The following is a 25,246-nucleotide window of genomic DNA, read 5'->3' as shown; positions in this document are numbered from 1 at the left end:
GCGCATGTCTTTTTAATTGGGATAGTAAAAACCTTAAATAGGCAGACCAACATTTTAAATTCTACATTTTTGAATTTGTTATTAGGTAAATCTTTTGAAAATGTTTGTTTTTACAAAACTGCTTTCATAGAAATATCTTGTCTGAGAACAAGTTCAGTACAATGTCTGTTTCCTGTTGCACTGACTTTGTCTTGGTGTGTCAAAAAAATGAAATGTTTAGAATTCAGAAATTTCTCCATGTGTCCTTCTTATATCTCCCTCACAGCAACGCAAAGAGTCAGAAACCCAGTGTCAGACAGACAGCAAGTTTGACCTTGAAGCTATGGAATCCAAAGAGCCAGTTGCCATGGAGACCCGTTCCTGCGAATATGTGTCCAGGTACATCACTTCCACGCTGTAAAGCTGAGGCAGAAAATGCTCCTTGGCAATTATTTTGTCATGACTCAGGAGAACTTCATGTAACACTACTACTGTGTTGGGAATTGTTATTGTTACACTTTAAAGTCACATGCGTGTCTCAGTCTTTCAAGGTGTAGCTACAGATTCAGCACTGTTTCCATGGTGACCGCTGGTCTTCCAGCTAGCGGAGATGGGAAGATAGCAGAGCATGATTGGATAACTCAGCTGTTTGCCATCAAATTAAAATGACCTCGGCCCCTGCAGACCACACCCTACCCAGCAGCATCTGTCACAGGGTTGGAGAGTCACTTTACATCAGTGTCAGCACATTGTCAGAAGTCTTTTGGTATCCCAGTGTTATCCCATATGATCTGTAGCTATTATTTATAGGTTGTCACTAACCTCCAGTAGTTTGACTGATGTAGTTTGCATATTTCCAGTCATGAGCTGAATAATGTTTTTCCTCTGGTGTTGTCACTTGCACATTTTCTTTGTGGGATCCACCCTAAAATGATAAGCACCACACCCGTCTTTTTCCTCTGAAGCCGCTGCTGCGATCCATGCAAATTGCTTTTGCCTAAAAAATTTCCTTAAATAAAACCGGTGGCCGCACCTGCAGCAGCTGCAGTAGGCATGAGTCAGGATCATTAGGAGGCAGACAGAGATAAGGGAACAAGGGCCTCAATCACATGTGCTCACACATTTCCTAATAAGACAGCCTTCAATCCCCTGAGGAGCCTTGGCTAGGATGCTTTGACAGGGTGTAGTAGAGCCAGAGTGTGGTGTTGTCTTACTCAGCAAGAAGCTAAATGATTTCACTTCTTTAAGTTTGCAGTTGGGTGCCAAAGTTTGCATCTCATTACTTTAAAAAAGCCAAACAGAGTAGAACTTTTTTTTTTTTTTTAATGTAACTTCAGCTACTACAAATGTCCCTTCTTCAGAAATCAGAACGTTTAGCAAGCAAACATTTGCACTGATTAACTTTTTTTATACATTCCTGGATCAATTTTGTTAGAACATTTGTACTACCTGAATATGGGTTAGCGTTAGGTTTGACATGGCGGCTTACGTCAGCAGAAGTAACAAGAAATGCTCACAGAAGATATTTGTTAAAAGGTATAATAAGAGTAAAATAATGAAAAATATGCAGGTGCAAAAGTTTCCAACTCCCTTGAGAAATAATAATAATAATAATAATGTTATGCTGAAAAACTGCACTAGCTGAATGTTCCATAAAAATATATATTTATGTAGATGGCATAAAACAATTTTTCTTGCTGTTTTTGACATTTCAAAGTAAGCAAACGTGTCAAGATGCAATATTTAGCAGCCAACTGTAGAAAGAGAAACAGAAAGAAAACGAACCGCTCCCAAAAGATGTGTATGATACTGCACACGCTGGAAGAAATGTGATGTTCGGCTCTTGTGTGAGTGAAACTCGGCTTGCAGTTGTGCTTCCTTAAAAAAAAAAACACAAAAAAAACTATATATTGTTTTTATATATATATATATATAGAGAGAGAGAGAGAGAGAGAGAGAGAGAGAGAGAGAGAGATTTCCTTTACCCCGAAGTCGTATTTCTAGAAAAAAATCTTCGCTTAAACAAAAATAAGTGATTATGATTTAATTATTTATTGTTACTAAAGATGAGTCTTGAACATGTGATTGCCTTGGTGACAACCAAGGTTTATTTCTGTTACACATATTAATGCACATTTATGCTTTTGAGCTGTGACTTGGTTTCCTGACAACTCAGCAGTGACCATCATCAGCCTTGCTTGTAATTTCTTCTCTGGTAATCAGCTTTGATGATTACCATTGTAGAAGCCTCCCTGACTACAGCGAAGAGTTAAGTCCCTGCTTTTGAACCTGTGACGGATGTAGGTGAAAGCACACTTGTCACCCTTAGCTGCTTTATCCCCCTGACAGCACAGTCATTCCTCTTTGCATAATCAGAAATGTCTTCTCCCCAGGTATTTGACAGACTTCGAGCCAGTGCAGTGCCTTGGTCGTGGGGGGTTCGGTGTTGTGTTTGAGGCCCGCAACAAAGTGGACGACTGCAACTATGCCATCAAAAGAATCCGCTTGCCCAACAGGTAGCCGCTCTCGCTGCTCACAGTCCGCCTCAGCTGGAGCCTATTAGCTGTTCCTTTATCTCTGTTTCCTTTAAAGATGTTGAGCTGAATTGGGTAAGCAGAAAACAACACTGGCAAAAGTGACGTTTGGGTACAAACATTAAGTCGTGCATTTAATTACACTGACGAGCATGGAAACTTTTTATGGATTTTCATTTAAGCACAGCCGTTGACTGGTGAATCACACGGTGCAGAACAAACCAGTCGGTTAATTATTTTCATGTTCCTGGTGTTTTCTGGTGGAGCGCACTTTTTGTGTTACACCTGCTTTCAGCCCAAAAGCTTCTGCTAGGAATTAAATTGCTGAAGAATAAGAGACTCATGCTTTAAAAAAAAAAAAAAAAACTCAGACTTTCCATGAATGTGATTAAGACGCTAAAGCTCAGTTTTCACCTAAATCAGGGAACTGGCCCGTGAGAAGGTGATGCGAGAGGTGAAGGCCCTGGCCAAGCTGGAGCACCCAGGAATTATCCGTTACTTCAATGCCTGGCAGGAGAGCCCCCCTGAGGGCTGGCAAGAGGAAATGGACCAGAGGTGGCTGAAAGATGCCAGGTGAGCCAGAGCTTTTTGAACATGGCACTACATCTGCCAGGGGTGTGTGTAGTTTTTAACAGTATTTATGCCAAAACACTGTATCCACCTGCTCAGGGCAACTAATGACATTTGTTACTACTTAGCCTTTTCAACTCTCAGCTCACTTTCATACATGGATTAATTAACACAGACTTAAAAATGCCGCGGGATAATTGAGGCACATTTATGCCGAGTGTATTAGTAGCACCCCATGTAAAGTCTGGTGTGGCTTAGTTTGCTAGGGCAGGTTGGAGTAGCACCAGATAAGGGTTAAATATTCTCCTTCTCTTCTTCCTTAGATGCACTTATGTATTTGGTGCACTGTAAATATAGTAATATTTCTGTGTTGATGTCAAAGAGCACACGTGCTTTGTGCCTCATTTATGCTGGTTTGGATGAATGTAGCAGCAACCGAATCCTTTTTGTCTTTCAGTGCCACTGACTGGCCAGTGAGCTTCCTTGACCACATGGAGGCGCTGTCCGTCAAAGTGCCAGTGTCCAGCTCTGTCTCACCTGTCCGTGGGCCTCAAGGAGACGTCCTTAGATCCTCCGTTGATCCACGGGCCCTGCTCACCAGCACTGACAGCAGTGCGGTAGGTTTTGGCGTTGACGTCGGCGACCTGTCCTTTCACCCGCTTCTGGGCCAAGACAGTCTGATGTCTGAGAGGGACAGTCAAGCTGACCCTGATGCCTCAGACACGCCCCACTCCTTTGAGCTATGCCCCCCACGTGGCCCCAGTGACTGCACCTCCTCCTCCTTTGACATCGTGTTCGAGGACTCTGGCTGCGACCGGGATGCCGACGCAGACACAGACTCGGCCTCTAGTGCAGCCAGTCCTGGCACGCTAACGGAGAAGAACAGCTCGTCTTCCTCGCACACCCGACGACAGGAATTTGTCCCTCTCTCTTCTTCTTCTCCGCCCCGACCGACCTCACTTACCCTGGCGCTCCCAACAACTCCTCCAACCCAGCGAGTCCAGCCTTCTCCCAAGGTCAGTCAGTCCTTAGTCTGTTTTGGATAATAATATTACAAAACCCAACGTGTGTATTGTTTTGAATTATTATCTGTACTGTTTTTACTCGAGCCTTTTCTATTAACAACAAGTCAAATATTTCTCTAGTGTCAAATGTAAATTGTTATGAACTGGGTCTTTCTCCATCCATCCAGGTGTATCTGTACATCCAGATGCAGCTCTGTCGGAAGGAGAACCTGAAGGACTGGATGGCTCAGCGCTTCCTCCCAGAGCACAGAGAGCACAACCAGTGTCTGGATATCTTCCTCCAGATTGCAGAGGCTGTCGATTTCCTGCACAGCAAGGGCCTCATGCACAGGGACCTCAAGGTGAAGACAGATGCACATGCTGTTCACTAATACAGCTTCTGCAAGGGAAAATCCACTGTAACCCTTCAATTGTTGAATTTGCTGACTTTAGGGCTGCATTATAAAGCTGCAACACGAAAGAAGGAGTTCACCTACTTTAATCTCAAATGGCAGTGAAGAGAAGTGACCACCTCACAGTGCTGGAATTGCTCTATATTCCCAAGTTTCCCCCCCAAATAAATGTTAGTCTTACTCATTGTTCACTTTGAGAAATCTACAGCCGTATTGTGAACAAATGTTAAAAGCAAAAAAAGGCTTCGAGCAAGTGTTAGATATGCCCACCAACATTTCGCTGAGCCTTCTTTTAAAACACTTATAGACTGTAAAAAATGTATCTCTTGCTGCCAAAGTGCAAATTTGGGTAATGTTTGTTTGTTTGTTTGTTTGTTTGTGTGTCTGAAGTGGAATATTAGATCACAGTGTCAGGTTCAACAGGTTCGTGCATTAGTAATTCTCACGGCTTCTCACAACTTGCATAACCCGTCACTTTCTGCCCACCAGCCCTCCAATATCTTCTTCACCATGGATGACGTGGTGAAGGTGGGAGATTTCGGCCTGGTGACTGCCATGGACCAGGAGGAGGAGGACGACGAGCCCAGTGCCCTGACACCCGCACCACTCCTGACCCGACACACGGGCCAAGTCGGGACCAAACTCTATATGAGCCCAGAGCAAGTGAGGAAACACATTTGGAAGTGCATCACAGGAAACATTAAAATAAAATGCTTTAATTTGTGTGGGATTTAATATCTCTAATCTATAATTTTCTCGTTTTTTTTTTTCTTTCAGCTCTCTGGAAACTCATACTCACATAAAGTGGACATTTACTCACTGGGTCTGATCCTGTTTGAGCTGCTGTATCCATTCAGGACCCAGATGGAGAGAGTGAGGGTGAGTCCATTTCTTTTAATACCCAAAAGGATTCTCAAGCTCTTTACACACTAGAAGCTAATTTCCTGAGTAATTCTCTCACGTCAGAATTTTTTTTTTTCAATCAATAACCTGTCAATGAGCCATTTCACATCAAGAATGGATTTTGCTGTGCGAGAAAGCAGCATTTATTCGTTTGTCCATAGATTTCTTCTTCTGACCATTCGTGATGCTGCAGCAACCTTCCAGGGTAAAATTCCTTACAAGTGAGCCCCCGGTGTAGCGCTATGAAAGTTAAAGTTATGTTTGCGCTCGGCAAGATTAGAATCGGTATCACAAACATCATCGCTTTAGCCGTTTACGTTTTGACCGTGATGTTTCACTTAACTTGCAGCACTGTTGTCAAATGTTAACGGGTGCACTTGTAAGATTAACCTACAGATTTATCCATCAAAGCGCAATATTTATTTGAGACACAGGGTCAGGACTCTGATCAGCCCATTTCTGGCTGATCAGCTCCTTGATATCGCTCCTCCGTATCTTCAAATGCATCAGCAGCATCATCAACTCCTGAAACTGTCCCACAGACCTCCTGTAAATGACTGGAGCTGGAGCTGCAATTGCTGCACCAAGTAGCAAAACCCTCCACATTGCACCCATCACTTTGTTTGAAATCCATTTATTTATTTATTTTGTCACATTTGATGTTAATGTTTATGATGCATTACTTTGCCTCCTACATTTTGCTTGTTTTGTATTGTTAGTTAGTGTCGTGTAAAAATATGTTCACAGTGCAATAAATTAGCCTGTAACTGGATTTTTAAAACTCTAGTCAGTTCAGACTGTGTTTGTCTGTGTTTTTAAAGGTAAAAACATTACTGGAAACACAAAGCAAAAGCCCTGAAAGGAGAAAGGAGAGTGAAGGGGGAAACAGCAGCACAATTATGTAAATGTGGTTTTAAAATGAATGTGTGTTGTAATGTTCAGTTCATCACTAATTTAAGTAGGATTGGATCTAAATTGTATGTATGATCTGGTCTTTGGCTTCACTAAGAGCCCCTGCTGCTGCTGCGTGTAAGCTGGAGAAGAGAGAGACTTTCTAATGAGGCCATTTATTATGCTGTCTGCTTCTTCTATTCAGTCACATTTTACTCGGCGTGAAAAAACTGCAAAGCATGACGTCCGTTGAAATAGCAACAGTGTTAATTGTCAGTTTAAATTGAAGATTGTCTTCGCCCTTGTGTGATCAAGCAGGACGTCTTTGTCTCCGTAACAAAGGGCCTGATTAGCCAGTAGCACAGCTCCACTCACAGGTGTTTACATCCTTTCTTCCAGACGCTGACAGAGGTGAGAATCCTGCGCTTCCCAGAGGTTTTCTCCAAAAACAACATGCAGGAGGTGAGTGGCTCTCTGCTGCCACCATGTGGATCTAACAGCAAACTGTTTCTAAACATATTCCCAGCTGCAAGAGTTCATTCTTTTATTGTGGTCTGTCACTAATTTAAACCAGTCAACAACATAATCCACTAATTGAGCAAAAACCTGCTGAGTAAATCCAGTTTTGGGGGGGGGGGGGGGGGTCCTTTTCGATGATTTTGCTGCTAGATTAGCCAAATGAAATGCATAGCAAATACATTGACCCAAAGCATAATCTGAGTTTCATTCAGAACCTATTTTCTTTATTTTAGCTCGCAGTTTACGGGGTGGGTCCTGTTTCTGAAAGGCACTTCACCCTGGTTACCTTTAGCTGCTTTTGCGGTTTGAATTTAAGTTTTGCTTGGCTCAGATCTCACCATAATATTTGTGTGCTTTCTCGCTGTGTGTAGCTGAGCATGGTGCGCAGCATGCTGTCGCTGAGCCCCAGCGAGCGTCCCGAGGCCGCAGAGATCACAGGGATTCCCCTCTTCCAGGAGCTGGAGCTGCCTTGCCGACTGGCCGTGAGACAGCGCTCCCGCACGTACAGCGCCTCGTCTATGGGGCGCCCGTCGCGCCAGACATCGACTACCTGAAGATACCGTGACACACTATACGGCCCCAGCCCCACAATCCCCCTTGTTACCATAACACCAACCCACATCCCACCCCCCTCGCTGGTCTGCTGCCCAAGAGAAACACTTCAGCCCTTTGCCACCACACACTGCCTCAAACAGAATCACTTTAGATGCCAAGTGTACAACAAATGTGCAGGAATTTATCTGTGTGGCTTTAGAGCAGTGAGACAAAGTTCTGCACAGTTACTCTCCTTGGCAAATACACCTGCTGTTACATGTTCACACACCATTATGCTGCCCAAGTTCCCAATTTTATTCACACTTATAAGTGGCAGAAGATTTTAAAAGTGACAGCCGCTCTGTAATGTTTGTAACCAGACTTGGCTCAAGAGGTACTTGCAAATAATTCTTAGTGTCTTTTTAAAGTGTCTCAAAGTACCAGATGGACGGTGTTTACTGCATGCAGTCAGCTCAGTGTGCAGCTCAAGCTGTAATCCACAGAACATTATACCTAATTGGGGTTAAAATGTTTACCTGGGATGCCTTAAACTACTGGCGTTCTCCTCTCTCTTACATGACAAACCCTGTAATCCGGTACTCTGAAGTAATTGACGGCTAAGAAGTATTTGAGATATGATTTGATCCCAGTCTGCTAACATGACGCTGCTTGCTCCCAACATTCAGCCAGTGTTCACTCACCCACAGTACACCTCAGGTATCACAACCAAGAGGACACTCCAAAGGGGCCTTCGAAGCTTGATCATCCTGTCGACTAGTGACCAGTACTAATCACTGGTACAAGCACTAACTGACGCCCAATATGTCTGATTTGGGAGACCAAAAATAAAACATCTTTTTTTTTTTTTTTTCCTATGTGTTTTTTTTTTTTTTTTATGAGGAAAGGCGATGTATTGTGTAGAGGACAGATAATGAATCCAGTTGATCAGATGTGAATTGCCTTTAGAAAGGGGCCTGTGGCCCCCTCTGGATGAATGCAGAGCCTCTGGCTCATATCTTTGCATGTATCTGATAGGTAAGTGAAGGGGTGAGTGTGACTTTTCCAGTACGTGGAAGCAGTTTTTCTGTGTGTACGATTACACAGCGACTCTGAGGTGCTCGTTCGCTTTCCAACGCCTCGTCTTTGCTCCGTGTACATAGAAGAAAGGAAAAACATGTTTATATCTTTTTCTCTTGTAATTCAAATGTTACATTTGATCAACGCTGTACATAATGTAAGGCGCCAGTGCTTGTAAATGGCTTTTCCATCAGGCGACTGTAAGATAGTGTGATATACGGTGGGTGAGGACAAGAAGGAGAGACGATCTCTGCCATTAATGGATAGCTGAATGTTCCGCTGTGACCTCCGGAGAGGTCAGGTGGCACCTCTTTACAGCTGTTGGAAATGGTTGTCAGTGTTTGTTCTCACGTGTTTGGGGTACCAAGTGGAGGGGGTTAAGCCCTGCTTTGAGCAGTGAAGGAACAAAACGAAAGACCAGAGTGCCATTTGAAAGACAGTTAAGTGTACTTTCCTGTAATTAATAACTCACCTCATATTTCTTGCGGTTGTACTACTGTGCTCTCGTCCCCTTCCAGCTGGTGTTCCTGGTGAAACACTCATTACTGAGGTCTGCAGCTCTCCCATAACACGTGGGGGGGGGAATAGCATTTAGTGAAGAAGACGATACTGTTTTATCCCCCTTTAGATTGCCTACTGGGGACCTGGACCTGATGCCGGTCATGTGATCCACATAAACATTGTTTGTATGTATATATGAAGTGCTGGGAGAGTCACATGACCTGTTTGTAACGACACACATTCAAACTGCTAATTGTAATGTGCTTTCAATGATTGTACTTTTTCTAAGATCTTTTCTCTCTTTTTTAATGAGCGCAGTTTTTTTATTATTCTGCAGGGTTTTCTGATTACTGTAATGTCTCTCAACTGTGTCCCATGAAGGAAGTCAAAACTGGTGTTCGTTCAGCCACCCGCTCGTCCCACTAAAGATGAGTCATTCTTTTTTTGTTAAATTATCAATCCTCTCTTCAGAGTTTAAATAGACTGTACTCCCACCAAGTTAGGGAGTAAAATAAATAAATATGAAAATTGAAAACTTGCTTTGATAAAAGCACAGACTATGGGTACTGCTACTTGAGTCCTTTTTGACAAAACAAGCATTTGATATTTCAAATGCATTTGGAAGATTCGGAGGTGAATCCTACTTCTGACTAAACTAGTTGAAGGGAACTTGTTTTTCCGTTATTTGATTTTCTGAGTGAATCGCGATATAAAGATGTACGTTAAGGATTTACAGCAGGAAAGAAGGAAATTGTCACACGTTTATCACTTGCAGTAGAAAATAGATTCTCATCTTATACCATAAACTAAAAACAGCATTATTTACTATAGCGTATTATCAGAGGTTCTAGAGTTTCCTTCTTTTTACTGCAAACAAGAAAATGTGATTCTACAGTGCAGTTAAGCTTTTCATGCTTTGTTGAATGGTGTTTTTTTCCTTCTTCCACTCCTGCTGTTCAGTTAGTTTTCACTGAGAACTGAAAACTCTTTATCTTTTCTTCCATCTCCTATGCCTGTGTCTGGACATGTAGGTGTGTGTTCTTATGCACATACCGCATTCTGTCCATGTTCAATTGTAAATATGTTTATTTGCTTTATTTATGTTTTAAGCCGTGATCAATCCTTTTTGGGTTGGTGTTATTATGAATGCGCTTCATGGAATAAGCGCATTGGAATATGATGACTTCTTACAAGTCTAAATTTAATAAACCGTTCTATACTGTTTGTACAGTTTGAGTCCTTGGTGTGCAGTCTTTGAATCGGCCTTGTGCCGCTGGATCTTTCTTATTTCTAATTGTTCATCGCCAGATATTTCATGCTACACACACGTGACACGAAGCCAAATGGCTGACTTGGGGATTTGTTTTATGAAAACAAGTCAAAAATCAACATTACTATAAACACTGGAGTAATTACATGTATTAAAAACTGCTTATAATTTTTTTTCCCCAAATACTATGAACTACTTAAAAAAGTACTTAGACCCTTGTAAGATTTTTAAGTGGATAAAATGCTCATCCATCTATTCCCACTAATCTATGTATGCATATGTATAAAAGTTTTTGCAAATTAAAATATAGATAGATAGGTAGAGAATCATCCAGACTTTCCTGCCGCACACTGGTCAGCTGTTTGTAGTTGGGGAATGATTAAAACTTGACTTGAGTTAACCTAGTGCAGAATGAATCCGTGGGGCATAGAATAGTTAAGAAAGACACATTTGTATACAGTGCATCAAAAAGTTTTCCCAGTACTTAACCTTTTCCACATTTTGTTATGTTACAGCCTTATTTGAAAATGGATTAAATTCATTGTTTTACTCAGTTCTACAAACAATACCCCATAATGACAACATGGAAGAGGTTCGTTTGAAATAGCTGCAAGTTTATTCAAATAAAATGTTCATAAGTATTCACCGCCTTTGGTTAATACTTTGCTGAAGCACCTTTGGCACCAGTTACAGCCTCGAGTCTCTTTGGGTATGGTGCTACAAGCTTGGCACAACTATTTTCTCCCATTCTTCTTTGCAGTGCCTCTAAAGCTCCGTCGGGTTGGATGGGGACTGGCTGGGCCACTCAAGGACGTTCACAGAGTTGTCCTGTAGCCACTGCTTTGTTATCTTGGCTGTGTGCTTAGGGTTGTTGTCCTGTTGAAAGGTGAACCGTCGCCCCAGTCTGAGGTCCAGAGCGCTCTGGAACTGGTTTCTATCAAGGATGTCTCTGTACATTGCTGCATTCATCTTTCCCTCGATCCCAGTTCCTGCTGCTGAAAACCATCCCCACAGCATGATGCTGCCACCACCGTGCTTTACTGTAGGGATGGTATCGGCCAGGTGGTGAGCGGTGCCTGATTTCCTCCAGACATGACAATTCTCATTCAGGCCAAAGAGTTCAATCTTTGTTTCCTCAGACCAAAGAATTTTGTTTCTGGTGTGTGCGTCCTTCAGGTGTCTTCTGGCAAACTCCAGGTGGTCTGTCCTACTGAGGAGTGATTTCCATCTGTCCACTCTACCACACAGGCCTGATTGGTGGCTGGAAGGTTCTCCTCTCTCTACAGAGAAACAATGGAGCTCTTTCAGAGTGACCACCAGGTTCTTGGTTACCTCCATGACTAAGGCCCTTCTCCCTTGACCACTCAGTTTGGCCAGCCGGCCCACTCTAGGAGGAGTCCTGGTAGTTTCAAACTTCTTCCATTTACGGATGATGGAGGCCACTGTGCTCATCGGGACGTTCAATGCTGCAGAAATTTGTCTATACCCTTCCCCAGATCTGTTCCTTAATACAATCCTGTCTCGGAGATCAACAAATTCCTTGGACTTCATGGCTTGGTTTGTACTCTGACATGCACTGTTAACCGTGGTATCTTATGTAGACAGGTGCATGCTTTAATCAAGTTGTAGAAACATCTCAAAGATGATCAGTGGAAACAGGCTGCACCAGAGCTGGTCAATTTTGAGTGTCATGGCAAAGGCTGTCAAGACTTGCGTACATGTGATTTTCTTTGCAAATTTATTAAAAAATAATAACCAAAGGTCTCAAACAAACTTCTTTCACGTTGTCATTATGGGGTATTGTTTGTAGAATTTGTTGGGAAATAATGAATTTGATCCATTTTGGAATAAGGCTGTAACATAAAATGAGTTGTTGTGAAAAGTTAAGCGCTGGGAATCCTCTTGGACGTACTGTAGATATGGTCCCACAATTCCCACTGCATATCAGGACATAAACCCTGCCATGGAACCCAAGAAACTGGATCTCCACAATAAGACTGCAATTGGAAATATTTAAAATTCTACCCTATATAGTATTCAAAAGGTAAAGAGGTCAGAAGACGGATCCAATTCTATGGACATATTTACACTTTACTTAAAACCCTGTAGACACTTCGTTTCTATCTCAATCAATAACTATAAGCAGTTCTGACACAAAGTCTGTAGAAGCATTAATAGGGACACATTTACTGTCACTTGTCCCTTTGTTTACAAATGTTAATCCTATTGTAATTGAAGATCTACTTTTCTGCTTTAAAAACTCTTTACACAATCCTGGTCTTAGTTAATTAATGTTGTTTTTTTCAATGTTACTAAGGAACCAGAAGATGATCGGGGTCCAGGAATAAAAGGGGACACTGAATGATATTTATTTACTTACTGTAAGTGCATTAACTTAATTCATTATTACATGTCCCCATCAAAAACCATCATCGGATTTGTAGCTTGACTGAAAAAAACAAAAAACAAAATTCCCAACAGGACAAATTAGCTTTCATGGCGAAAAAACCTAAACATCATGTTTAATTATTAAAGAAATATTTATAACAACATTATGGAAACGAGGCTAACTAGCTAGCTTCTAAAGGGGCGGGACTTGAGCTCTGTTTTCGCCCGCTCCTGGTTGCGCATTTCCGTTCTCACAACGTCACTTCCTGATGTCAATTTGCGGATTGGTGCTGCGCTGGGAAACACAACCACTGGAAAGATGTAAACCAAGTAACCTGCGGAGACCAGACCCGAAGGAGACACTAAACCGCCCCCTTAGGGAAACCACACCTTTGGTCCGACAAACGGAACCACACTAAACGACAGTTCTTTGGGTCGCTATTCCCTTAGCAGCGGAGCGTCTGCCTCAAAGCAGCCATCTTTTGTGCGAGTATGTACGGGGCGACGCGACGGGCCTGGTCGGGCTCCGGCCGGGGCCGGGGCCGGGGCCGGAGCCGGAGCCTGCTGATGCTGACAACCGCGCTCCTGCTCTCGGTTTTTGGGCTCCTCTCCGGGCTACCTGGACTCACCGAGGCGAAGGAATGCGACAAGCCGTGCATGAACGGGCAGTGCAACACCGCTACTGGCAGCTGTGTGTGCTTTCCCGGGTGGGTTGGGGACCAATGCCAACACTGCGGAGGGCGATTCAGGTAACGTTACAGTGAAATTCGGCCAAAATAAAGGTGCTGCAATCATTCACCTGGGCTGTGTGTGTCGCCTACGTTGGCTTTTATTTTTGTCAATTCAGAACCTAGGTTGCTAATTTAGTCAAGAGATGACGAGCAGCGCGCACCTGAGGCACCGGTGTACTTCTACTACTACTACTACTACTACTACTAAACTGCTGCTGCAGCAGGACACAGTGTATCTCATCGAAGTTCCTTCTTTCCCTTTAATCTTCATTAGTGTCACCTTGTTGTCATTCATGTATCAGATTTGTGGCATTCCGACCAAATTGATCGCCTGATTTTTGTACTCAGCACATCGGTGAGATTTCAGCCGTGGCTTAATTAAAGTCGCCTGTCAACAAAGGCCGGACCGGGAATTCATTTTACCTAAACTCAGGCATTTATTACATTTCAAATGTCAGGAAAGAAAGAATGATCTTTTCAGGTTTCCCAGTGCCTGAAGAAAAAGTCCTCCAGTTGCATGTTTAGTCTGATCTTCAGCTTCATCAGAGCAGGTGTTTTCTGTTAGGCCACTAATGGTAGAGTTTTAACTAATTAACAGGTTCTTGATCCAGCTGGGTGTTGTGAGAGCACATGGTGATCTCTGGTTGTGTTTGTGAGCATGACGAGGTGGCCCTGTCCCTTCCATTGAGCCGGGACAAAGGTGCAATCTGCTGGAGATCTCAGCTGGGAGCGTCGATAAGAAGACAGTCAGGATTGGCATTTTAAAATTTCTCTGCAGGACTGTAGCGACTGTATTGAAGTACAACAGGTGACACAACCAGAGTTTGACCCACTGCGGCATTCAAGTAACTTTTATCTGCATAACAACGGGGCAACAGCAGCAGTTCGGGGTCAAAGTATGGGAAATGCGTTGCATGCGTTTTTACAGCTGAGCCATCTAGGTAGGTGGTTGAACTCGCGTAAACATGAGAGGTGGGAGGAAGGTGACCATTTCATAAAACCAATAGAACACAGCCGCTCTCACTCGCCCCCCACTCTCTGCCCACATACACATTGGCGCTCTGCGTAGGTGCTCACCCTGATTCAAGCGAAGGGTGGTGAAACTACACTGCAAATGCAGTTCGGAAGTGTCACACGTCAATTCATATATTCAGACAATCTGGGTTGCACAACGTCTCTGCACATGAAAAGTGTAAAATGTCATTACTGTAGTGTTTTATTATTTTTGTTATAGGATTTTGCTAATGTGCATCTTACAAGATCACTTTCGACATCAAATTTGCGCTTTCCATTTCTTTAGTTTGTTTGCAGGCCTATCTTGTTCCAACATTGTGATGAGCTAGCGTGTTTGTGCAGCTTGAATCTATGCTTCAGAGTTTGCCTTATTGTCCCGCCTCAGCTCAGCGTTTTGGACCATCCAGGGTATAGTGTCCTTCTTTAAGTTCTATATTCTATCATGCTGTCTCAGTGCCAGCCTGAGAGGTCATAAAGCCGAGTGGACGGGAGGCCTGCTGTGTTATGCCTCCATAGATATTAGCTGTGGTCAGAAGGAAAGTGGAGCCTGAACTATTTGCACATTAGCACAGCTTGTCCCTAGTGTCTGTTACTTACTTGTAAGATGCTCTCGAGCTTCGGATGTATGACTAATCGTAATTGTTGTATTGTTGTGCAGGTCTTCAAGCATACCCACATTCGGTGGTAGGCCTGTTCCTGCCATTTCAAGGACCGAGCTACTGGTCCATAAACGTTGAGTTACTTTCTGGTGACCACTTGGCCATATATAGAGGTTGAAAAGGGGGTTATTGAACTTGGTTTCTGTCTGTATCTGTTAAATCTTCCAACTACTTTTTAAAACCTTACACTAGCCTTTAATTATCTCTTCTATTCTGAAACTTTGTTGTGTAGAAAAGTTGAAACATGAAGCCACTGTCAGTGCTGTCAGAGAGGTTGTGGTGCAGCTCAGTTATTGGAGGAGTGATACTCTTACTGAACTTCACTAATAACACAGCAGCCCACTGACTTACAGAACAATGTTTATCAGCTCGCCTCTGCCTCAGCGTATAGTATTACGCGTGATGCTGCAGCTGCTTCACCCTGTCAGGCTAATGACATCACCTGCTATGATTAAATGTAATGCTTTGTGATTTCAGATTTGAGTGGAATTGGGAATGTGTTGTTTTTGTTAAGGTGGTCAAAAGGCCAATAGGGTTTTTTTTTTGTTGTTTTTTTTTCTCTTTCTGGGGAGAGCCTGTGGTCTGAGGCGGTGTTTAGCATTCAGACAATGCTGCCATACAAGGCTGGGTGAATGCTGTAAAAGGAGCTTTCTGTGGGAGCATCATGCCAAGATGGAGTCCTGACTAGGCATGAGGGCCAAAATCAACATGAGGGAGTGGGCCAAAAAAAAAAAGAAAAAAAAGACAAGTGTGTTTTGTTGTTGCCTTATGACAGAATATTGAGATTGTTTTTTGGATCAGAGGATACTTTGAACTTGGTTCTGTGTAGCTAAGCGTGATTTCTTTGAAGCTCGGTAAGTAGAACTAGGTAATATGGTTAAATTTTAAATCCCAATGTAGAGCAATGCACCAAGTAAATGTGCCTTTTAGCATATATCATACATGTAATATATCATTATATGTAACAGTGTTCCATTGTACACTTCCACCCATACTTAAAAAAATTTATCTTTTGTGCGAAACCATCGATGACCCATCAATTCAGCCAAATGGCAAACAAAAAAACTGCTGCTAGTGAGGTCCAGCAATAGAGATACTGTAGCTTTGGTGTGATTTCTCAAGGCATCTGAGTTTTCACCCTTTATCTCAGTTCAGTGCATCTTGTTGCGCACAGAATTGAAGAATGGCCGCATAAAAATGTAAAAACCTCAGCAGCGCTATACCTTAACAGAGAGGATGTGCCTGTTATTCGGGATGATCCACAGACCTCACTGTCAACCTTTTAGAGGCACTATTGGGATTTTAGATGCGGCTGTTGATTGATTGATTGATCTCAAAGATCGAAATCTCAGAACCTGTTCACAGTAAACAGATGTAACGCTGAAGGTAAATGTAAAGAGTATTTTTCTTTTCTTTTGGAATTTGCGTGAACCAACCCTTTAATTACAGCTTGGAAGCATCAGTACCGCTCCATCATGCTAAGCTGCTTGTCTGAAATCTTTCCATTTTTACTTGTTAAGGCTGTCACTTCCCAGCCTCATCTTGGTTTCCGTAACTTATGGCATCTAACGCTTGTTGCTCATAATATTGCTGATTGTTGCAATAAGGCTAAACTGCAACTAATATCTAATAATCAGCACATACAGTGGTTACAATCATCTCTCCCTTTACCAATAGTGACCCTTATTTTTTATTAATTACTGTCCACGTTTTGCCCTGATTTATCAAAATCATATTGTTTTAAATTGGTATTGTGTTTTTAATTTTTTTGGTCAAATATTTGCATTTTTACTTGAGTACTTGAGTTTGTGTACTTCTACCCCTTCTGTACACAGTGTACCACACCACCAGTGATACTAATGTGGCTGGCTGGAGTTCACACACCATTGTCTTTTCAAAACTTCCCATACTCCCATATACTGTGTCAGACAGCCGGATTTCAGTTAGAGCTGCTCCTTGATTTTAAACTTTTTAATTGGATGGTAAAAAGTTGATTTTAATTCTGAGATCTGCTGTAGCTGCACGGGAAGTATTGTTCTTTCCTTAAATTACCAGCAATATAACACATCTCAAACACACACACACTTTCTAAGGCTAGTCAAACACAGCTAGCACTGTCTCCTCTTCTGATTGAAACTAATGATTCTGTTAAACGTTTTCCAGTTTTCATTCACTTTTCAAGTAGTTTTTTTTTTTTTTTCTTCGCTCCCACTAGAAGTGTGTCAGAAAGCGATTCAATGTGCTATGATGCATATAGTGATGGACACACCAACAGTCGTCAATGAAGCCAATGGCACATCCTTGAACTTTAGGTTAATGCACAGACCTTTTTTGGGAGAAAGTGGCTTCACTGACCACTGCTGACAGTGAGGCCTCTGTATTATTGAAAGAAAGAGGGACGTTTTATTCCCCTCCACGGACAGAGCTGGCTGCAGAGGTCTCTGATTTCTTAAGCCCAGATTTAAAAACACAAAACAAAACATTGGGTTTTGGAGTGGAACCACAAGTCAAACTAACCGTTAAAGACACAGCTATATAAATTTGGAGGGTACATTAACAGATACTAGTGTGACTAGGACTGTTGGGACCTTGCAGTTTGGTCTGAGTACTACAAAACATTGCCCACTAATTGTCTGTTGATCAACTAGTTGATTATATGACACCGGATCTGTCAGGACCCCTCAGCCGGCCGGATGCAGGCTCCATTTCAATAGACGCTCCTCTTTCAGCATTTCAAAGCTTTCTGCTTTGTAACGTCTTTGTTGTCATCTCTTGTGTAGCCTGCTAGTGCGTATCCATCCTCAGGCACAGTCTCGGAACCTGTTTGAAGGCTGACCTTGCTTTAGTAAAGGCCCCACTGAGCAACAAGCTTGCCTGCTCTCTGCAGAGACTAATGGTCCTCACTCCTGCCGTGCCCTCAGCTGCATTTCCAATCTGTGTTGGCCGTCTCTTTTCCTCTCCAGCCTCTACTACTGTACAGGACCGTTGCTGCTTTTGAATGAGGAGTCGCGTTTGCTCGACTCTCATGCTGCACCACTTTGCCTTTTGCAGACCACTCGGCTTGCTGCAGGGATACTGTTTGCATGAGAAGGAGCCGTTGTTGGACGTCAGTGTGAATGCAAACCTATGGGGGATCCCAGTCATATTCTTTAAGTCGTTTGCTCATTGCTCTTTTAGGTGTAGAAAATACTCCCAGACACTGACACTTCTGATTTGTGTAATTTCATACTCTGGAGGTCAAAGAAGGTTTTCGCTCGTTAACTGAAAATCACATGTACTTCACTGTGCAATTACGTCTTCCAAGGCTGACCTCATGTTTATACACTGGCTGATCTTTGAACAGATAAACCATTAGCTCTGCAGCAGACTTCATCGCTATAACGGCAAATAAAATTAACCACAACATTGAGTGCATGCTAAATTGGTACCGTGTGTTTTGTGGAGAAATAAGTACTAACCTAATCACCAAGTGACAGTAGCATCTGTTAATGGATCCTCTAAATTTATATAGCTGTGGTTTTTAAAGGTTGGTTTTACTTTTGGTTCCACTGTGAAACCAGTTTAGCCAAATTTCTATATGCTTACCCAATGCTTTCTTTATCTGGCCTTAAGAAAAATTTGATTTCTTCTGCCTGCTCTGTACATGGAAGGGCATAAAATGTCCCCCCCCCTCCTTTTAATAATACAGAGGCCTCACTGTCACCAATTATCAGTGAGGCCACTTTCTCCAAAAAGGTCCCTGGATTATCTTAAAATTTAGTTTCGAGAAAGACACTCCTTAACTTTTTAATATAATTTTCAGTGGTCAGCAGTACAAACAGCATTTTATTCCCGAATTCAGCTGGGCATATAGACTCCATTTCAATCAATGTATACTATGGTTAAAGAGGTTTTTATGAAGGTTTGTTTTTGTCTTTGCATCTTTATTAATCGTTATTTCCAGTGTCAACGTGCATAGTTTTGGTTTGATTGACCCTGAACTTGTTCTTTAAGTGGTAACTATTGATAATAAAGTATAAGTTCTAGTGCTGTCTCTGTTGGTGTTTCTGAGAAATGTTTGTATCCCAGTAGTAGTAGTCGTAGTAGTGTTACTAGCACAGTCAGTGCTCAACACTACTGAGAGAGCTCTGTTAAGTTTAAGGGGGATGTGCTGGGTTCAGGAGAGTCTGAGGGAGCTGTTGGTTTGCTAGCTGGGAGAGCTGAAAGTCCTGGAGGCCCTGGCTGCATTAGCACTGAGAGATCTCTAATGACATGTTGGTGTCCACATTTGCTAACCGCTGAGACCTGGCATGTGAGAGCACTGGGTGAAAGTGCTCTTTTAAAACACATCACAAAGAGGGAGGGAGGTGTGATCAACAAAGTCCTGTGTGTGTGTGTGTGTGTGTGTGTGTGTGTGGGTTGTCGGGGAGAAATGTTTTAGCCTGCTAAACTTCAGTTGATGCTATCTGAACTGAAACATGTCCATCCACAAATTGCAGGGATTGCACAAGAGCATTGCTGTTGTGAATTTGTCATTAACTTAACAACACGCTCGGCCTTGGACCTTGAGCCACCCGGCCCACACAGCTGGGGCTACTGGCTTGCATGTCATCAGCTGTGGGAGCGGATTAAAGTTATTATAACAAGAGTTTGCAGCACACTTGTTGCCTAGATGCAAATAAAAACGTAGCTCTCTGACTTGTACAACAGGGGCCTGTGAAAGAATAATAACTGGTTTTATGGTGCAATGATGTAAATAAAAGCCACATTAGGCATAAAAGGTTAATCATATTAAGTTGGGGATTGAGGTAGATTGTGATTTTTATCATGGTACAGAGAGCTTTTACTTGTCCCTTTCAGCTCAACAGTGTGTGAGTGTATTGGGGGGGGTGTTCTCTGCTAGTTTTTCTCATTCGACTAGCCTGAACCTGTGCTGAGCGACTGTTTTGGAGCAGACCTGTGACTGGGTGTGTTAGTGGAGTAACTGCACCCTGAGACCTACATGCGTAATGATACAATCCCTGTGTGCCCTCGGTGTAACTCAGCTCTTTCAGCTGCTGTGTCATTAAGGTGGAATTGATCAGGCAATAACACAGGCGGGGCAGCGTACTGTACTATTAAGAGTGTTTGTGGTGTCGGCTTAAGATAATAATTTTTCTGCGAGGTTTAATCATGCTTGACTTCTGTTCTGTGTGCTGCTTACTCAACCACCATGTACTAAAAAGTGAAGTGGCAGAAGTTAGTGCTCTGCTCCGCTCACTGACTCTTGTGTAACCGTAATGTATGAACTCTCTTCTTTGGTCAAACTATTCTTAGAAATTATTCCTGCAACCTGATTAAGCATAATTTTAAAGCTTTAGATAATGAAATGTGAAAGCGATTCTAAATCGTTTCACTAAAAATATACACCGTAAATGATGATGCTGCTACTTAGGGTTGTTTTTGTCATGGATGAAACTTGATTTTGTCTTAATTCTCTTGAATAATTATGAAAAAACAGAGGAAGAGAAATAAAACTGTCGGAGGTTGGAGATGTAAGTGTAACAGTACCAACAATGGCAAGAATAAGGATGGATTCAATATGCATCTATTGTGCCTACTTTTTGACACTGCCACACTGATCTTGGATTCATTTGTGCCCTATGATGTTTTGTCTCACACCACACACAGATCCAAAGTACAGCACACAGTTTCCCGCATTTCAGCCTGTTTAGAATAAAAAATGTGTTTGTCCCCAACCTTGAATTTCTTGTCCATCCTGTTTTTCAGGTTGACTGGGCCCTCTGGTTATCTGACAGACGGACCAGGAAACTACAAGTACAAGACAAAGTGCACGTGGCTCATTGAGGGACAGTAAGTGCGGTGCAGATCCAACACAAAGGACAAACCACATCAGGACAGTGTAGAAAATCTGTCTGCTGCTGCCTGAGTTCGTTAAGTAGCAGAGGACAAAATGTTTGTCAGTGTGCCTTCCAATAAAGTCAGCTGTGTTTTCTGTCGTATTGGATTTTTGAATAGCGCTGTAAACTTTATAAATTGGGATCCTGAAGTAATATAAATAAGTTTTTCAATTGGCTTTTAATGTGTAATGAAAAAAAAACAAAACGTACTCAGTACAGATCTGTAAGTTGTTGTAATTGACTGATACTATCTCACTCTTATCGACTTCATCCACCTGCTGCTGAAAACAAAGAAAAATGGATGTGCAACCGTCCTCCGAAACCTCGAGACACTTGAATGATGGATTGTGAAAACCAAAGCTGCAACTCCATATTTTAAGGTTGCTCATAATGCTTGTTTGATGCACAGTCCGCTCTGCAGTCCTCCGCTGCGATAGGTGAAGGATGGCAAAGTAACGGTTAGGAATTACGATCCCTCCTTCCCTGTTGTTCAAGTCAGCATTACCACGCCACAGAGATCGATCTCGAGCGGCGTTTCTTAATTTTCGATGCAGCTCTTCCACACCATAAACTCAGTGATTACATTTACATTTTAGGCATTTAGCCAACACTCCCTCTGAGGGGGGGATTAATTATGACTGGAGGATGCTCACGTTCATGTTCGCGCCAACATAAACGCAACGTCTGACCTGCCAGTTCCTGGATGGCCTCACTAATCATCAGGCCACCCTCTTGTCCACTATGTTCATTACATACTAATGGCACATTTATATGCTGTGTTTAGACCTCGGCTCATTTTATAGGAGCTTAATGTGAGCTCTTTATGCATCAAAGTGACAAGAATCCTTTTTAAAAGTGCATTTCATAAGCCCCGCGCATGCATTCACTGTCAGGTTCTTTTGCAGAGGGGTATACAGCGTTGGTCTGAAAGTGGTAGTTCCGAAAGTTGAATGCAGCATCACTTTCCAAAAGTCCCCAGTCACTTGTTACGTCTGATTTACGTCTTCTCTTCTAATCGAACCTCGGGGCTGCTGCCATTCCCCGATTTATTTGTCTGCCAGAGGAGGGAGAAGTGAGTCACCGCTTTACGTCAATAAATAAAGTTTTAAGGAGCAAAGTGTGACCATTCATAACGTTTCCTGTACCTTCATCACAGACGCACTAAATGGGTCTTTGTCTGTTTCCTCCCTCCTCTTCTTAATTATTTCATTTCACAGTATTAGCCAGATTTAGAACTGATGCAGTTTCAAGCATCTCATGAATTTCTTCAGTTTTTTCCTCCTTTGCTGTCTGCTGCTCTTTACTTTAGAAAGAAGGTTTATTTTTTGCAAAGCGGAAGGTTGAAGTATTAGTGTCAGATTTAACAGCTGTAATTTATTTGCAGCACAGTTGGTATATGTGTCACACGGAGTATGTGGGATAAAACCAAATATTAAGTGACCAGTTACTTCGAATTGACTTCAGTTATTTATTTCACCTATTGCAGATCCAGAGACATTGTGGTTAATCATCAGAGAATGAAGGGTAGTAAATTTTTACTGCGGTTGGTAAAATTCTATCAACCGGTTAATAATTCATCCTTTATGATCCCAAAATCCCATTTATTGTCCTCGTGTAATGAAAGCGGATGATGCGTTTTTAAGTCGGCCACTTCAGCTGGTCACACTGTAACTTTGCACCAGCTGGATGGTAGATGTCAACACCAAGCACATGTGGGTTTTATTAGAAATATTTATACTTCCTATTTAACAAATGATGTCTAAATCCAAGCAAGAAATTGGCTCACGTGGCGTCAGAGGCCCCTTCCTGTTTTGCACACTTTATTAATCTGATGTTTTTGTGGGATGCTTGACGTGATGATACAACAGAACTTTTAATGTTATTGTTAGTAGGGTTTGGCTAGTTTTGAATGTCATGGTCTACGGTGTGTGTGTGTTACCAGGCCTAACGCCATACTCCGATTACGCTTCAACCACTTTGCCACCGAGTGCAGCTGGGACCACCTCTATGTTTATGATGGAGATTCCATTTATGCCCCCCTTCTGTCTGCTTTCAGGTATGTCTAACCTACATTTCATTTGGAAAAGTACACACCCATTGTACAGGAAGCTTGTGTGTGTAGATTGAAGATTTACGCTTCTTTTTCTAACTTTGTTTTGAATATTTACTTGTTCTCCTTACAATTTCCCTTGTTTGGAGAGAAAAGCATTAAAAAAAACACAGATCATATCAGTTAAAATTGTATTAATGACACTTACATTTACTGTGGTAGTGTAGAAAACCTGACTTGGTTGAATGGTTTTCACTTTTATACGGTGGTTGACAAATTGACAGCTTGACTGTCTGTCTTACAGTGGTCTGATCGTTCCCGAGCGTTATGGGAACGAGACAGTACCTGAGGTGGTGTCTCAGTCTGGCTACGCCCTGCTGCACTTCTTCAGTGATGCTGCCTACAACCTGACCGGCTTCAACATTTCTTACAGGTGAGAGAAAACAAATGCTCTGCTTTTAATTCCATGCACCTTTTTTTTTTTTTTTTAAATGTGCAAAAAACAATTTAAAATGAAATGTTTTAAAAATGTTGAAATATGTGTGGAACAGTGCTCTCAGAACTTGCCTTTGACATCTAAGCTGTGCTTGCAGTTTCTTTAAATTATCATAAGTCCTAATCATCTCCACACACACATTCATGATGCTTCAGTCACCGGGCAAAAATATCTGCTCGGTGACAGGTACGTTGACACTGAGCCCTGAGATGAGAACCTCCAGTACAAATCATTTCTGTTTCACTGGCTCTTGAGATTTATTCAGGTGAAGGATCCACTTCACACTGTTCCCTGGGACACGATGGCACATACAAGCCTGTCACTTAATACCTGACTCAGTCTGTATGCTGGCATAGCCGCTTGACAGCATTTTAGCAAGAGGCTCATGTCGAGCTGCTGCTGTCCATTTCAGCAGTCTGTACGGCTTTTTTTTGTTGTTGTTGTTGTTGTTGTTGTTGTTTTGGTGGATCATTCACGTATCATTCGGGCAAACTGTGGCATGTTTTGGTGACGCACACACATTAAAGGGATGCTGATAAGAACACGTTATACAAGCAAACAATTCAACATTGTGAACTTTAGCCCTTTACAGCTCTAGTACTAGTCTAGTACCACATAGCACATTTGTGTGTATTTATTTTTATTTTTTTATGTGAATGCTGAGTGAGCACATCAAATATAAATCAGTTACTACGAGCTACTTGTCTGACTCATAACATCAATACATACTGTACATACATCCTGTAAATCAGTGCACACACCAAAAACTAATGTACGCTCAATTTAGAAATTTGGAGTCTGAATACAGTCGCACATAGCATTTTGTTGTCAAAGACAAAGAACCTGCAGTGTCTTTTTGGGGGTCTGGATCTAGCAATAATGTGTTGCTAACGTGGGTTAGTTTCAGCTGAAATCATTTTTCATTCATACTGTGTTCACAAGCAGACTATAAAAAACTGATAAGTTACACACACGTACGAAATCCTTTTTATCCGCGTAACATCATAGTATCGATAAAAGACACCAAACCCTCAGATAGGACAAACTAAAGTTGACACCAGTCAGAAAGGGCTAAAAAAATTGCCAATACTTTTTTCCAAGCTTGCGTCCCTGGCTGGCATAAAAGGAAAAGCATTCTAAAACCATAGTGGAGCCGGTCCCTTACAAACCTCTGCAAAAAGCACAATGGACCCCCGTGCTTTTCCCCTCGCTTGCTGGTACCGTCGCCATAGTGATGGCTTTCAAATTGGGCTGTGAAACGCAGTCGGATGAAAGCAAAGTGTCCCCAGCCCCCTGTTCTTTGGTGTCTGGGAGGAGGTGGAGAATCTGAAACATCAAACCATCAGACTCCTGATGGACCATAAGAGTCCTCAGTCTAACTCCCAAACGTGTTTGTCTTCAAGAAGGAGAAACCAAGTCTTGTCCCTTCAGTCTCGTTCGCTGATGGACAATAATGGGTTTTCTTAGTAGCTTAGACTTCTTGGGCACAGTTTGCAGCGTTTTTTCCATGAATGCGGCATATGCCTGTTTTTGGTTTCACTCCCTTTATTGACATTCTTGGGGACTCATCAGTGGGAAATTCTGTATATTGCCACTCGCCTTTCCACACACTTGGTATGTGATACTAGTCTCTCCTTCAGTACAACGGCAAGATTTAAGCTCTCTTCCAGACATACGTACAATAGCATCAACGGCTTTCAGCTTGTCCCTCCAGGGGTCGCAACCACAGAGCGTGTCCCCCCCCCCCCCCCCCCGTGTTTTAACGCCGGGTGCCCGTCCTGCACAGTTTTCTGTCTCATTCTTGCAAACACAAGATCTACCTCCCGTATTTATT

General features: G+C 42.4%; 2 protein-coding genes across 4 annotated transcripts in view; both read left to right on the top strand.

Moving 5' to 3' along the window:
- The window catches only part of eif2ak3 (eukaryotic translation initiation factor 2-alpha kinase 3), a 29,094-nt gene extending 18,941 nt beyond the window's left edge, over positions 1-10,153 (top strand). Inside the window, exons 10-18 of the mRNA XM_067479828.1 lie at positions 266-378; positions 2,373-2,495; positions 2,937-3,086; positions 3,541-4,099; positions 4,276-4,449; positions 4,990-5,163; positions 5,278-5,379; positions 6,694-6,756; positions 7,185-10,153. Coding sequence (XP_067335929.1) covers positions 266-378; positions 2,373-2,495; positions 2,937-3,086; positions 3,541-4,099; positions 4,276-4,449; positions 4,990-5,163; positions 5,278-5,379; positions 6,694-6,756; positions 7,185-7,367 — 1,641 coding nt within the window. The 3' untranslated portion in view covers positions 7,368-10,153. The remainder of the gene's footprint in view (positions 1-265; positions 379-2,372; positions 2,496-2,936; positions 3,087-3,540; positions 4,100-4,275; positions 4,450-4,989; positions 5,164-5,277; positions 5,380-6,693; positions 6,757-7,184) is intronic.
- Positions 10,154-12,878: 2,725 nt separating this feature from the next.
- The window catches only part of atrn (attractin), a 113,200-nt gene continuing 100,832 nt past the window's right edge, over positions 12,879-25,246 (top strand). The window contains exons 1-4 of one of the 3 annotated variants that reach the window (XM_067479825.1): positions 12,879-13,332; positions 20,736-20,819; positions 22,809-22,922; positions 23,221-23,349. In XM_067479825.1, the coding sequence (XP_067335926.1) occupies positions 13,076-13,332; positions 20,736-20,819; positions 22,809-22,922; positions 23,221-23,349 (584 nt within the window). In that variant the 5' untranslated portion in view covers positions 12,879-13,075. The remainder of the gene's footprint in view (positions 13,333-20,735; positions 20,820-22,808; positions 22,923-23,220; positions 23,350-25,246) is intronic. The other 2 variants (XM_067479826.1, XM_067479827.1) reach the window with 2 other exon arrangements.

Source organism: Channa argus, chromosome 16 (assembly GCF_033026475.1).
Source record: "Channa argus isolate prfri chromosome 16, Channa argus male v1.0, whole genome shotgun sequence".
In the NCBI taxonomy this organism is placed as follows: Eukaryota; Metazoa; Chordata; class Actinopteri; order Anabantiformes; family Channidae; genus Channa; species Channa argus.
This window is presented reverse-complemented; position numbering and strand designations above follow the sequence as displayed.